Source organism: Penicillium samsonianum, assembly GCF_028829775.1.
Source record: "Penicillium samsonianum strain IBT 33392 chromosome Unknown utg000011l_segment0_segment0, whole genome shotgun sequence".
Lineage (NCBI taxonomy): Eukaryota > Fungi > Ascomycota > Eurotiomycetes > Eurotiales > Aspergillaceae > Penicillium > Penicillium samsonianum.
In genome coordinates this window covers 278,584-292,618 of record NW_026643269.1, presented here as the reverse complement: position 1 = coordinate 292,618, position 14,035 = coordinate 278,584, and the positions used below count along the sequence as shown (strand labels likewise).

The following is a 14,035-nucleotide window of genomic DNA, read 5'->3' as shown; positions in this document are numbered from 1 at the left end:
TCCTTTGCAGTAGAACCACACTTGTATGAATTTGCCAGGGATTTCTAAAAGGTTCATGATGTAGCTGGGAAAATGATGTAGCTGGGAAAAACATTGAGTCAATGTGCGTAATACGTATACACCTTGTTGCATATCCACATGCGGGCCATTCCCCACATCGTGCATGAGTCTTCATGACTCAACCAGCCCCGCCCTCCCGAGGTCCACACCAATTGGATATATAGAACTGCTCTTCCAGGGATCAATTAGCAGCATAGAACAAAATCCGACCCAATTCACGGAGTACATCACACTCCATCAATTCCTCCGACTCCAATCCTTCGTGAAAATTCTGGGCACAGTGACACCCACAACCTCAACCTCAACCATGTCACCCACTACGACCCCAATGACCTTCTACGACATCGCCCTCGCACCGCCTATTGAAAAATCCGCCTGCTCCCCAAATCCCTGGAAAAGCCGCTTCGCCCTGAACTTCAAAAATATTTCCTACAAAACAACCTGGGTACCCCTACCCGACATCAGCTCCGTCCGCGGCGCTCTCAACATCCCCGCCTCGCGCAAATTCGCCGACGGATCCCCCTACCACACCCTCCCCGTTCTCTCCGATCCAGCCACCGGACGCATAGTGGGCGACTCCTTTGAAATCGCGACATACCTGCAGGAACAATATCCGTCGTCGGGCGCGGGGGACTTGTTCCCGGAACAAGAGCTGGAGTTCGTCTTTGGGCGGGATTTGGGGCTTTACGCGCCAATTGCGGAGGCGCAGGCCGCGGAGGGCCCTGCTGTAGCATACGCGAAGTTCAATGGGAATGTCGATGCTGTGTTTAGTGCGCATGCGCAGCTGACGGTGGATGGTTTCCCGTTTGATCCTGCTATTGCGGAGGAGTGCAAAGCGATGTTCGCGAAGAGGATAGGGGTGCCATGGGAGGCTCTGGCGGTTAGTGGGGAGGAGAGGCGGGAGTTGTTGAGGACGTTTGAGGAGACACTAGGTGGACTTGCGAAATTGTTTATGGGTGATGCGAGTGGGCCGTTTCTGTTGGGGAGTAAGGCAAGTTATGCGGATTTCATTGTGGGTGGGTGGTTGCGTATGATTCGGGTCATGTTGCCCGCGGAGGAGTGGGAAGCGTTGAAGGGGTGGCATAGCGGTGTATTTGGAAAGTTACATGAGGCGCTAGAGGTGTTTGCGCAGATGGACTAGATCTGGGTCATGTAATGGACGATGCTGTATGATTATAGAACAAAAAGCATCCCATGGATATATTCGGCCCGCACGGTCCAACACGAGAAGCGAGAGTATCCACTTTGTTTTGAGCCTCAATTGGTCTTTTTCCAAGGTTATTGAGATCCGCAGTCCTACTCCGATAATTCATATAGACAATTCTGAAGTTATGACTCATCTTTTGAGTATTGGTTCCAAAGTATTTTACGACTACCTAGTTGACTACATATATGGTACGGAGCGATTTATACGGTCTAGAAACATCCGTGTTGTCGGAGTCTCAGCCTATCCATAGTATGCATTGACCACGAGCACTGAATCCAAGGAGGCAACGCCCAGAGTTAACTGTAGGGCTGACTCTCCTAGTAGAATGGCGAGAGAGTAAAGTACTGAATCCTGCACATTTCGCGGCAACTACCATTTGTTTATCTGGCACTTTAGCTATCCATCAGTACACGGCTTTATGTTGGGTTTACAGTAACTAAATATATTTCCTGATTCTGTGGTACTTTTGGCGCCGTGACTCATGCGGGGAGGACGTCCACGGGTGACTCACGGAGATTTTGGAAGGAAAACGTATATTCCTTGAGTATGTACATTATGGATGTAACCATATTCGTTGATATGACTATTTGCTCAGCCTCATATGGGTACAAGCTGAGCTTAGACCTCGTTTGCTGCATATAAAGGCCCAGGTTGTGCCTTCCTTCTCCTCCCCTGAGTTTTCTTAAAGTCTTCAACCTCACAATTCACGATCATCCCACTAACCATGGAGCGAGTAAGGAAAACCTTCTTCGACCCGCTCGCAACATCGAAAGCTCGGGTTCGAGAGATCCTAAAGGAGCTTCCGGTCGGCTCTGCACACCCTTTTAGTCCCGAGCGACTTCTTCTTTGTCGGACAGACAGCGGCATTGACGAAATTGATATCTCCTCCTATCCAGATGACTTTTTCTTCAATGCCGTGGACCTGGGTGAGATGGGTGAGATCCTTCTGAGGCGTATGGCTGGTTTCCAGCCTCATCTGGGTATGTCTTCTCTTGTTCTGCTTCAAGAAAATTTCGAACAAAGAGTGAACACTAAGTATCAGCAGGGATATTCGAGAACTTCCAAATCCTACAAGCACCAGCCTCGACGTTCAAGGTCCCGATACTGTCCGGCCAAATTACAATCCTGGCAGTCTCTCAAAGAAAGCCCACTTACTACGATTTCTGCTTCGCGGATGCATCATGCAACACGTGTTGCTGGAACGCAACACGTACCTTTCCAGGAATTACTCATAGCAGCGATGTCACCAATGGAGATGATCTCCTACATTTTGTCAAGATCGAACAGGAGACTCTCGCAGAGAAAGAAATCTGCGTGTTCATATCTGGCTACAATCGGACCCCCATAACAAAATTCCTAGGAACCAACCCTGCGTTGCTTGTTGCCGATCATGTGGAAAAGGTATGTTTCCCAATCACTCTTCCTTTGGGCGTTGATTAATTAAATCGTTCGCAGGTCCTTTACATCGTCCCGGTACCCTTGGATGCTGCGACAATTGGAGACGCAACCATCTGTTGCCCACTGGTAATAACGCGTGACGGGGACTCCCTAATATGTTCGATTCTGTCAACAGCAACGACAGACCGAGAGAAAAGCTGCTCCGGTAACAATTTCAAAAGCGCTTCCTTCCCCGAAGCAATCCACCGCGCCGATTTCACCATCTCCGCCACTTCTCCAACTGCTACAAAAGGTAAGTCTCGCGGGTATCATGCCGGCAGACCTTCACAAACTGATGCACATAAAGATACAGCTCCAATGAACGACTCAGCCGAAGAGAAAACTAATTCGAGTTCGGAAAGCCTGAGCAAGATCACCAAAGAAAATGCCGTGTTTACCACCGATTTAGCCACTCTCCCTTCCTTCCTCGATTTAGAAAAAGCACAAATCATACGTTTCGGGACTGGCATTGAATTCAAGCTACCCGGTGAAGAGCTTCCCACGAAGACTGAGCCATCCGCAGTTGTTTTGCCATGCATATTTGGTTCCCAGCTTCAGGGTCCATTTCTTTTGGCAACAGGAACGGTCCCATCAAATGTTCCCTCTGTCGATGAAATTGCTATCCGGGACTATTACAAGCAACTCAAGAACGCCGTGGTTGTTGTCGACGACCGAATGACAGATAATGCCCGCAATCTTGCAACTACCTACAGAATCAATGCACTCTTCATCGTGCAACTCAGTCCAGAAACCGAGCCCAAGACAACTGATGAAATCATGTCTTTGTTGAACTCAGCGAACATCAACGCGGTGACAGCACTCGCAGGACCACAGTCTTTGATTCTAATTCAAATCTCCGAGAGGTATTACTTCTACCGAGGCATTGCTAATCGGGCATACATGAACACGTCCACAGTCGAATTTGGCTCCGATGTGACAACCATCCTCGAGGCTGTCGGTATAGAATCTATCCTAGATCCAAGAATCGAGCGTATTGTTACTCTCGGCGATGCAAACAAGATTATCTTACCCACTTCAGGCCAGTTGATCCAGCCTCAGAATCTTCAGAACTTGTTCGAAGAGCTCTCAATAGACCAAATCAAAGAGCTGAAAGAGGACATATCGGCAGCAGTTCCCCAACTCCAAATGCTTTTGAACGAGAAGGACCTACGAGAACTGTCCAAATCCCTGGTACTTGCACTTTCAACAAAGATCAGCGAAGCGACAGCTATATTGAGAAACACCTACACCAAGTACCTAACCCAGGGGTACAAAATGACAGATCCAGAGTGGGCAAAGACGAAGAATTCAATGCTTGGAAATTTGAGAAAGGTTACCAGAGAGATGCAGATTGCGCTTGAGCCGCTCATTTCGAGCTTGGCTAACATGATGTCTTCTCAAACGACTTCAAAGCGGACACACGATTTGAAGAGACTTGTTCGCCAAACCCAGATTCAGGCTAATGTCGAGGCCGTTAAGTCCATGACTTTTGACACTTTGGCAGGATACCTTGAAACATATGCGGGAGATATGGGAGTCATGCTATTGAATATCGACACATCGTCCTATTCCCAGCTCTTGGACAATCTGAAAAACACCGCCATCGATGCCAGGTATGTTATCCACCTATTTGAATTTTTTCCATACTCCGAAACACTCTCTATATCGAACCCACCCAAGAAGATCTATATCGCATATCGCTAACATATGTTTTCTAGTCCATGCTGCGACCTTGACTCGAGAGTTCTACATCTCGAAGGATTCGACGCCGGAATTATCATAGAGCAGTCGCAGGCCAACCACAATGGCCCACTCCAAAGTCAGGACGGTCCCTCCCACCCAATTTTGGCCCTACCATACCTGAGCCGGGAATCGGGAACCGGATCGATGTTAGCTTGGGTCTGTTGGGATGAATTTGTTAACCTCAAAAGTCCATACACCGTGAGATGGATGGAGAAGTGCAATGAAGCGCACATTGCCGCGCTAAGAATCATCATGAGGTCTACTCTCAGTAAAGCAGTGTCAGCTAGAGAGCATCACATTGAACCTAACAGCCCAGAAACTACCCATCTTATGAGCGCTTTGTTGATGGCGGCTATGTCGAAGCTCGCCGCGATGAGGACAACTGCACCGGTTGTGTCACAGGAGGCCGGGGATACTGTCACGAGATTGATGCGAGGACTTTTCGGCAACCTGTTGACAATAGCAGGTTCAGGAGTCCGTCCTCACAGCATGGTCTGGCAGCTGTTTGGCCTGAACCCTCAATACGACCTTCCCAAGACCGATGTTGAGTGGATTTGGTACGAAACTGTCGTCGCTTTGTATCCTTACACCGGATGGCCTCTTGAGCAGTTCTACGAAAATCTGGAGAAGCTCCTTGACAAGGCCATTGTCCGTGTGGTGACCAAGAACGAAAAGGTGGAGTGCGTGAGAGCAAGCCGGACTGATGAGATGATCAGGTTTTCCAAGCTTCGGAATATTCAGCTTCACCATTCTCGCACAATTATCACTGTCTTCATGCAAATGCTTACGGCAGAGGGGTCTGATATCCCTACTATCGCAACTCGTCTGCTAGAGCAGCTTCCACAACCGTTAGAGCGACAGAGTCAGGGCTATACCATGATGATCGATTATCTTGAACATCTCGCGAAGGGAGGCCAACGATGTGCCCATGACGACCTCGTTGCCGCTAGCATCTACACCTCGCGCTCAGCTGCCTTTGGCTCACTGAAGACCGATGTGTCGGAAGCGTGTAAGAACAAAGAATGGGCGAAGATGAAGAAGTCCTGTCAAGCAATCATGGACAAACATGCCGAAGTTGCTTCTCTGTGGCACGTCAACCCTGATGTCTTGAAGGTTCAAAACATGAAGGTGTACAAAGACCTTCTGGACGCAGACTTCGGGGACGATATTGACGAAGCTACAAAGACCAAGAATCTTGAACTGAGCAGAAAGGCCCTTGGCGATGCAGAGAAACAGCGCGTTCCTTGGCAAGTCGGGAAGAAAGGTCAATTCGGCAATGACATTGAGCCTCTAGATGAGGTCTTCCTTCACGAAATTCTCACCGGAAAAAAGCCGGAAGCCATCCCAGCCGTCGAGTCAGCTGAGCAATCCGGGACAGAGACAACTGCCATAATAGAAACCAAACCAGGAGCTGAATTCGCGCAATTCGAATCGTCAATGCAGGCTAGCTTCATTACTACGATGCAGAAGGACCTTTCGGCCGAAATTGTCTGCCGTAGCATTAATGTTCCTGCTACTGCAATGCGCGTCTTCACTAAGGCTCTTAATCCGAAGTTTGTGTGGGAGGACTTGGGGAAGAACTACAAGAGCACAATTCTGGGGCTGTTGAAGAATCGTTCGAATCGGATGGAGAGCCGCCCTACTAAGAAGTTGTTGGAGCTAGTGAGTGATAACACGAAGCTTCAAATTGGCGGGTGAGGCATGGGAGTTGCTTCAGATAGGATAGGGTTGTTACTTATTGACAGAGGCGCATGCTCAGCTAGTTTATGACTGAAGGGACTATTATTCAGAGTTGAATTGGCTGGTTTCCATGGCTCAACACACCTTTCTGCATTCATCCATAGAATTGAGCAACACGGCAAAGAAATGTCTATTTGTGTTCCCCTGGAAAGTTATTGGGTTAGTATTCATAGTCCCGCAATTAAATAGCGGGCCAGTTGGCTGACGCATTAAGCCTAAACAAATTCTTGACTGCCCAACCCAGCTCTCTTGCACTGCACGATCAGGAACTTTTCTGTGGTGGTTTCAGTACCCTCGATCCAGGTAGGTGTGCAAGTCTGAGAATCCCTCCTCTCCTGGCTGAGATGTATCGGTGTTTGTTAACCAGGAGGCTTCACCTCAGTGTTTGCAAGGATATACGGATTACCGACTCCCCGAAGAAAGTCATCAACGCGTGAAACATCGTATCATCGAATTTGCATCGTCAAAGAGTGCACCCGGGTAGATGACCATCGGCGCTGTATATCTGGTACGTTCATCGTCGAGATTTTAGAAGGTGCAGCGAAGCATCATTGACAAGTTGCTCGTCTCATGTTCTCATATTGACAAGCGTTTCTTCATCAGCAGCAGTAATCACATCTGTTATTCCAGTCGTTTCAATAGAGCCGGAGTGTTGAGTGTGAAGAGAGCTCGGAGAGAGAAAGCTGGAGATGTTTGCGGTTGGAGGATCGGATTAGCATCACGTTGTAATGGACCACATTCTTCACAGCCTTCCGGATCTCGGACTGGGAGTCCAGCACAAATTGGAATAGGCGTATATCTCGGCTGTTCGGTCGGTCGTACCAGATAGAGCTGAGATCTGGAAATATGTGAGTTCTTTCAGAACTTGTCGCTTTCTCTCTTAACCCACCGTCTTCGGTCAGGAAAGGGATTTTGCTGATTGGTAGTCTCGACCGCCAAGAGGGCTGGGGTGTAATAGACTCGAGGCTCACGGTATTTGAAGGCTGTTTGGCAGATAGCTCATCGTGGTTGTTCGTAGACCCAGCTGAACGGCGCATATTACCTTGGATGTCAGTGTGGGGAATGGGGAACGGAATACACCCGATGAATTGTCATGATGAGTGTAGATGAACCGACGGTAAATTGGTTCACGTTGTTGGGGGAGGAAAGTGCCTTTTATCCGCTCAATCAAGTCAGCTGCTCTCCTCAATAAGAGACCGGCTCTCTAGAGAGGGTAAATTGAACTGATGACAGAGAAGAAGGAAGGAGCAGAGATAAATCCTGGGGAAGAGATCGGGAAGGAGCAAGGCAATATCTGCCTGATAGTCTCAAGGTCTCCTGGCTCCCCTACAAGATAGTGTGTATTTTTGTCCTATCTGTTAGTTTTACTCATAAAGGGATGAGACTACTTTTGAAAGACATGTCGAATCGAAACTAGATCCCAAGTGAATACAAGTGCGAAGTCGCTGACCTTAAGCTGAAAGCATGTAGATATACCTCTAAACATATCAGATACTATTCTAAGAACCAACCTTAGAAACTTCAATTTATGCTGAAATACGATCATAATAACTAAGCTGAAAATTCAGCCAATTTACCAGCTATCTGCTCAACATCAAGGTCACTTGGCCTTGCTTCAATGGCATGAACTTCAACCTTGTTGTCTTCTGACTTGGGGTTATCTTTCTCGCCTTCCTCATTTGTCCTCCTCCGTTTTCTTTTCTTGTTTCGCGGCATGAGTCTTCACAATGTCTATATGGGACAAAGTATACTCATCCGGATCCCAAGCCAGAAGCCTACTTTCCATCTCTTTGATCTTTTTTGCAACAAGTATTTCCATCTTGTCTTTCTCCTTATCACTTAAGAGCTCAAGTCTCTGCCTCCACTCATCCTCAACAATGTCCGTCGGTCCAAAGAAGCGTTGGTCAATCTGTTCCAATATATTGAATCAAAGGCAATGCTTCTCCTCGCCGCATATGCAATCCAAAAGTCGCCACTCCCCCAACTTTCTCGCATCGAGCCAGAGAGTCGTTCTTCTTCTTTTGTAGCAGCAGCATTTTCACGACCGATCATCGCCCGCAAAAAAACGTCTGAAGACGGCGGTCAAACACGTTTGTCCAGTCCTCGAGACCTTGAGGCCAGTACCCGGGTCTTTCGATGAGAAGCCACCAAGGCGGCGCGTAGGAAAACTCGATCGGAGCAGTGTACGTGAATTCCCAATCCACGACACTCGTCATGTTCAATATATTCCATGATAATGAAAGGAGCCATCTCTAAGGGTGAGTCTTTTTAGGACCCCAGTAGAAAATGTATGGCACCCGGATTGTAGTCTTGTCATCAATGTATCGCATAATGCGACCTCGTTCCGAAGCTTTTCTTCGGGAAACTTAGTCGCACCGGGTAGGGAAAGCGGCGACACCGGTTTTTTACGACATCCAAAGGGCGATATTGAATGTACCCTTGCCTAAGATAGCAAATCAAACCGGGCCTTCTGGCTCATGATGTTTAAGCAGAAAATCTCCAACCGATCTTGCGACGTCTGGATCAAAAGACTGGGGAACCCAAGTATCGGCTATTTCGTCGCTTTTTCCCAGGCAACATCATCGAAACACATGCGTTGTTGCATGGCTGACTTTTGAAAAGCAGAATGAAAGATTGTGGCAAGATGAGGTTCAGAGAGTAACGTATCATAGGAAAAAGGGGGGGGCAAATCAAGCTTGAAAAGTACAATCACATGGCCTTCAATGATCCCTTAATTATCCTATGACCGGGGACACATCAATTGCCTTACGTTGAGAGTATAACCGTCTTCCGTTATTTCCCTCATCTCACTATAAATATGTAGTCACCTCCGTGTAAATTGCTATGCAGTGTGTTCATGGATGTATATACTTTCTCAACCCTTCTAATAAGCGATTTAAGCTAAACATATCGATTGAAACTACATAAGAATAGCCGGCCGCTTATGCGGCCTTGTGACGTCTTTTTGGTTAGTCTTTTTAGGTGTTATTTTTTATGGATATTTTGTTCCCTTTCTCCGTTTCTTAAATAAACGGTAGAAAAAGACAGAAAAGGGCTTACTTTGTGAAATCGACTTTTTATATAAACCCAGTGATGTAAGTTGAGCGAAATACAGGCTTACGATGTTCAGCCATGGACGGAGACTTGACAACATCAGAAGCTGCCCGACGATCTTTGTCTACTATGTAGAATGAACAGCCAACTTGCTCTTTTTTCCTAACGAAAAAACAATTGTTAATCTTTATAAGGAGAATAGAAATCGGAACAACACCAACATTAGCCAGAAAATATTAAACCATTGTAGATGCTTTTAACATATTACTCCTGCTTCTGCATTCCATCCCAATCTACAGCCTTGTAGAACAAGACTCTTGATGGTCCTCTTTCTTCGTAAAATACTCAGGTGTCTACCTAGCTTAGGTCTCCTTTCTAGCTTAGCTCTATCTCCCTCATACATGCCACCGGCCGAATCGCCTTCGATTCTCACTTGAAGAAGGTCGATGATAGCTTTAAAGACCAGAAAGGGGAAACTGACAACCCCGCAACCTTCCTCAAATTGGGTGAATCACTAAATTTTATCAAGTTTCTCGGCACGACTCTCGGAAAGGTTGTCTTGGAAGATAGTAGCTGGTTTAACGTCGGCCGGGTAATGATGAAGAGAGCCTAGAATACCGCACTGTATGGGTACCTATCCGATGCGTACGAGGAGGGTAGGGGATTGATTTCCTATTCTTGGTAGATGTTTGCATTTATAAGAATCACCACTCTGGTCCCTGGAATAAGAGTGTTACCCTCGGCAAGTATCTAAAGAAGGAAGGAACCCATACCCTCCTATTTTCGGATATTAACACCAATTAGTGTCTAGGCTCTAGTCTCGAGGCTACGGGGCGCTACAGGGCCTTCATGTAGTATTAAATCTTTGACATGAAGGAAACTCGAAGGTATACATTTAGGGGGAAATAACGAATGTCAGCAGCGAAGTTCAAGAACCGAAAACATAACTAAAATCATAATAAATCACTAACTTTGAAAAAGGATCCAACAATAGAAGCCACAAACAAGACGAAACAGGACGTGAAAAATAAAGAAAAAAAAAAAAAAGGAAAAAAAGGAAACATGGTGATGACTGGAGCTTTTCCCCCCTCCTGCCATTTGCATGTAGTATTTCTCCAAGATTATTTCCACCATCAGCAACACTAGCTCTGTGCGATGATAGAACATGTATATAGAGAACTCTACCACCCAGGTTCTGTTCCCCCGATCTAATGTCACATATTAGAGCCGAAAGACAGAGATGTTTGCTATCTCTGCTTTTGAGCCTCTGTAGCCCACGTGCCATACTTTCCCTCCAGCGTTTTCATCTCATTTCGGCGACCGCTTGCTGCTGTCCTCCTTTTCTCAACCTCATAGTTGTGGGTTCCAAGAGCCCTTTCATCTTTGTACGCTTGAGGATACTTCTGAACAAACCCCTCACGGCCTTGCATGACGCTATAAATGCGAGGTTAGCACTTCGATGAACATTTTTGTTGTTTGTACCTGTGGGTATATTTACAGGTTTTGCCTCGTCACCAAAGCTTGAGCCGCCGTAATTCCGGTTTTGATCTTTTGGCCATTGGCTGGTTTGAACCCATGTTTGGGCCGAACTGACAATTGATTTGCAATGTGAAGGTCGACTTCATATTGACGGGTCTGGGCATCCTTGAGGTCACCTGCAGTGTGATATTTGGTGTGCTCGGCTGACATCTGGTTTGACCACTGTTTGGGTCTTGTCTCAAAGGGGTCGGAGTATGCATGATGCTCCCTGGGTTGGTGGAACGAATTGGCACGATTGTGGAGATCTGGATGGCCCGGGGGAATTCTCTCGCCGTTTGCCCTTCGATTATATATCTCCTCTTGCTGTGGTCCCTTCTGAAAGTGGGGGCCATATGGGCCCGGCTTATCCTCATAATGCTTTCGTGCTACTGGGGTTTCGTATGTGGGCTCGGAGAGCTTCCTTTGGGGTTTCGAGCGAGGCTTTCCACTGAGAAAACCCATAATTGAAGAAAAGGAGTCGAACAAGTAGTTTCGTAGCGGATAAATGATATTGAACAAGCGTGAGAATAATATTTCTTCTGAGGTATAAGACAGGATTATATAGGGAGCTCAACAGACGCTCAGTTCATACTCCTTGCTAGGACCCCACAAAACAATAGAAGTTTCAGAAAATGCTTTACGCGCCGATATTTGGGGCAAGTGACTCTAGCAATTGGGAAACTCTTGGTGAACTTGCGATATTCCTGTTGTTTCGTTGCTGCATTAGCCCTACAACGTGATAGGCAGGTATGCAAGAGGACAGGGATGATACTGGGAAACAACCTCGAGATAAACGCTAGGGTGATACAGCAAAAGCTCCTTTCATTAGAAATGAGCACTGGAAATAGATAGGTCCGCGCATACACGAATCAAAAGCAGAATTGATATTTATGGCTGGCGGCAAGACAGTAGCTGCATACCTAGCGGCTTCAACCACAATACATGCCGCCGCCAGAATTAGATTGATTGAACCAGAAATTAGATTGTTGGCCCAGAAATTAGATTGATTGGCCCAGAGTGAATTTTCACCGTAGTTTATTAAATGATTGGATGAAACGCACTTGATTTTTAGTCGCGCGGCTTACTTAGTTCAGCCGTTGGCTAAAAATACATCGTGAAGCCGCTTTTCAACCTTGTAAGCCGCGGGGAACAAACTTATGTAAGACCCCGCCACATCCATGTACAAGGTATCAAGTTGACCAGTCTACCTGTTTTCCTACTTCATCAAATCGGAAATTTATCATACCCTACTAAACATGGTAAGATGCAAGCTGCAATCTTGGGAAAAAGTATTTTGCTAACGTTCTTTTAAGGCCAAGCCGACATTAGAAGGACTCCCAACGGAGCTGCTCATTCTCATCTTGCTTGAGATACCTGATCTCGCTTCTCTCAAGTCCATCGTTCTTTCATCGCCGATATTTCACCAAGCCTACCTTACGGTGCGACAGGAAGCTCTTTGTCGCATCGTCAAGGATCAATGGGGTTTGCTTCTAGGAGATGCAATTGCTGCTACACGGTCTCGTGGTCTCTTTTTTGATCATCACAAACCCGAAGCGATTGCGTTATTAGACACCTGGCGTCGCAGAGAAGAGATTAGCGACCTTGCATTAGGCTCATCCATTCCGATAGATGAGCCCAGCAACCTGGAAGAGATCTTCAACCTATTTTATCTTCACAAGGTGTCCCATTTCTTTCTGAAAGAGTACGAGACGAAAGTACCGCGGCCACCGTGGATATCAAACGATCAATGGGAGAACTCGATTCTCCCCATTGAGTTATCTCACACCGAAAAGCACCGTTTTCTCAGAGCTTTGTGTCGACTGCAAATTTACACCAATATTTTTGGTGAATATGAACAGCTGATTAACAGGAGGATGAAACGCAATGCTTGGAGGGATAGTCCCAAAGGTGACTTTTGTAATGATGAATTGGCATATCGCGTGTTCTTTGGGACCATGCCTCCTTGGGAATTCCAAGAAATAGGCTGTGTCTGGGCATACTTCACGACAATGTTCGACCACATTTACAAGGAAATTTCTGCCGGTCTACATGAACTTGTGGAGAAGCATATGAACAAAGATGATTGGCAATATCCATACTTCGAATTTCTTCCTCAAGAAGTGCAGCCTCCTTGGTGGGGCGGGTTAAACCATATCGAAAATATCGAAAACCTGTGGGGATTTTCGAATTCGCTAGCTTCAATGGGACCAGAGTTTGTCTACCGCCTTCTTCATGGGACACCCCTGGTTCAGCGTGATATGGTGATGCTCAATGGAAACGACCTACTCAACTCCTTCCCAGGAATGTATGTAACGGAGGAGAATGAGGTTCCTTTTCTTTATCCTGCAGATCGGCACGCGGTTCAAGATTATGAGCAGCTTTGGTCGACATTGCCATACATCGAGCAACCCAATCTAGGGTGGAAAGAGGTGCATGTGCTGCCTGATGCGTCCGGACAAACATTTGAAGAAGCCATTGATTTGGAAAGTGCACGTGAATTTTTATGGCGCTGGGGTTACGCTATATTTGATGATGAAAGATTGATGGCATGGAAAGCGCCTTTGGTGGAATTTCGTTTGCGCAACGAGCCCGAATTTGCAATTTAGTTCATTCAGCCTGTATTTTATGCTTCCAATGGGTCTCAGCGATCTGGTTTTTTTTTTTTTTCTGGCATCTTTTCAGCTACTTAATCGGGCTCTTTTCTAGTATGTACTCATTGAGAAGGACTAGGTGTTATTGACTGGAGGCGTTTGTTGTGGAAATAGATAGTTCATCTACCTCGCCTGAAACGGCGTCTGGCAGGTCCTGGCCTCTATCGTTCCATTGTTCCAAGGTGATATTTGAAAGGATTTTTAGTGTATATCCTTCCGCTTCAGGGCTGATGAGACATTTTGACCATTATCACCCTCCAAGGAAATACAGTAATACAAAGTTAAGCGAGGTCCTAGCTTCTGTTTTATTTTAGGATACAGTTTCATGTCTTATATCTCATGCTCTAAGCCGGATACCGTTTATGGGCTCCATTGTTTAGCTGTAATTAGGATTCCTTTGTTCTTAGCTGCTTATCCTTACCGAGTGCTTCTCTGGTTTTCCCTCTCTCTCTCTCTCTCTCTCTCTCTCTTTTGGCACATCGATCACCATATGTGCTTTTCAGAATTATTTTGAATTATTTTAATAATTTTAGCGACACAGGCCTCATAGGATAGAAGAGCTTGGTTCGAATACGACTCCTATGTCGAATCCTCTACCCTCGATACTTGCAACTCCTTGAGTGTA

At 46.4% G+C, this 14,035-nt stretch overlaps 5 protein-coding genes across 5 annotated transcripts; 3 read left to right on the top strand and 2 right to left on the bottom strand.

The window, feature by feature from the left end:
- Window positions 1-367: 367 nt before the first annotated feature.
- On the top strand, window positions 368-1,201 carry N7471_014033 (glutathione S-transferase family protein; the record flags this gene model as incomplete). The annotated part of the gene is made up of 1 exon (XM_057286751.1): window positions 368-1,201. One exon carries the CDS (start codon window positions 368-370, stop codon window positions 1,199-1,201), a length of 834 nt encoding a protein of 277 aa, XP_057128820.1.
- Window positions 1,202-1,991: 790 nt separating this feature from the next.
- Window positions 1,992-6,145, top strand: N7471_014032 (uncharacterized protein; the record flags this gene model as incomplete). The annotated part of the gene is made up of 5 exons (XM_057286750.1): window positions 1,992-2,247; window positions 2,313-2,668; window positions 2,723-2,957; window positions 3,012-4,317; window positions 4,423-6,145. The coding sequence occupies 5 exons, from the start codon at window positions 1,992-1,994 to the stop codon at window positions 6,143-6,145; spliced, it is 3,876 nt and encodes a 1,291-aa protein (XP_057128819.1).
- Window positions 6,146-6,822: 677 nt separating this feature from the next.
- On the bottom strand, window positions 6,823-7,224 carry N7471_014031 (uncharacterized protein; the record flags this gene model as incomplete). The annotated part of the gene is made up of 2 exons (XM_057286749.1): window positions 6,823-7,025; window positions 7,077-7,224. The coding sequence occupies 2 exons, from the start codon at window positions 7,222-7,224 to the stop codon at window positions 6,823-6,825; spliced, it is 351 nt and encodes a 116-aa protein (XP_057128818.1).
- Window positions 7,225-10,488: 3,264 nt separating this feature from the next.
- Window positions 10,489-11,221, bottom strand: N7471_014030 (uncharacterized protein; the record flags this gene model as incomplete). Its single annotated transcript, XM_057286748.1, has 2 exons — window positions 10,489-10,675; window positions 10,740-11,221. 2 exons carry the CDS (start codon window positions 11,219-11,221, stop codon window positions 10,489-10,491), a joined length of 669 nt encoding a protein of 222 aa, XP_057128817.1.
- A 794-nt stretch (window positions 11,222-12,015) lies between these two features.
- Window positions 12,016-13,365, top strand: N7471_014029 (uncharacterized protein; the record flags this gene model as incomplete). Its single annotated transcript, XM_057286747.1, has 2 exons — window positions 12,016-12,018; window positions 12,073-13,365. The coding sequence occupies 2 exons, from the start codon at window positions 12,016-12,018 to the stop codon at window positions 13,363-13,365; spliced, it is 1,296 nt and encodes a 431-aa protein (XP_057128816.1).
- Between the last annotated feature and the right edge of the window lie 670 nt (window positions 13,366-14,035).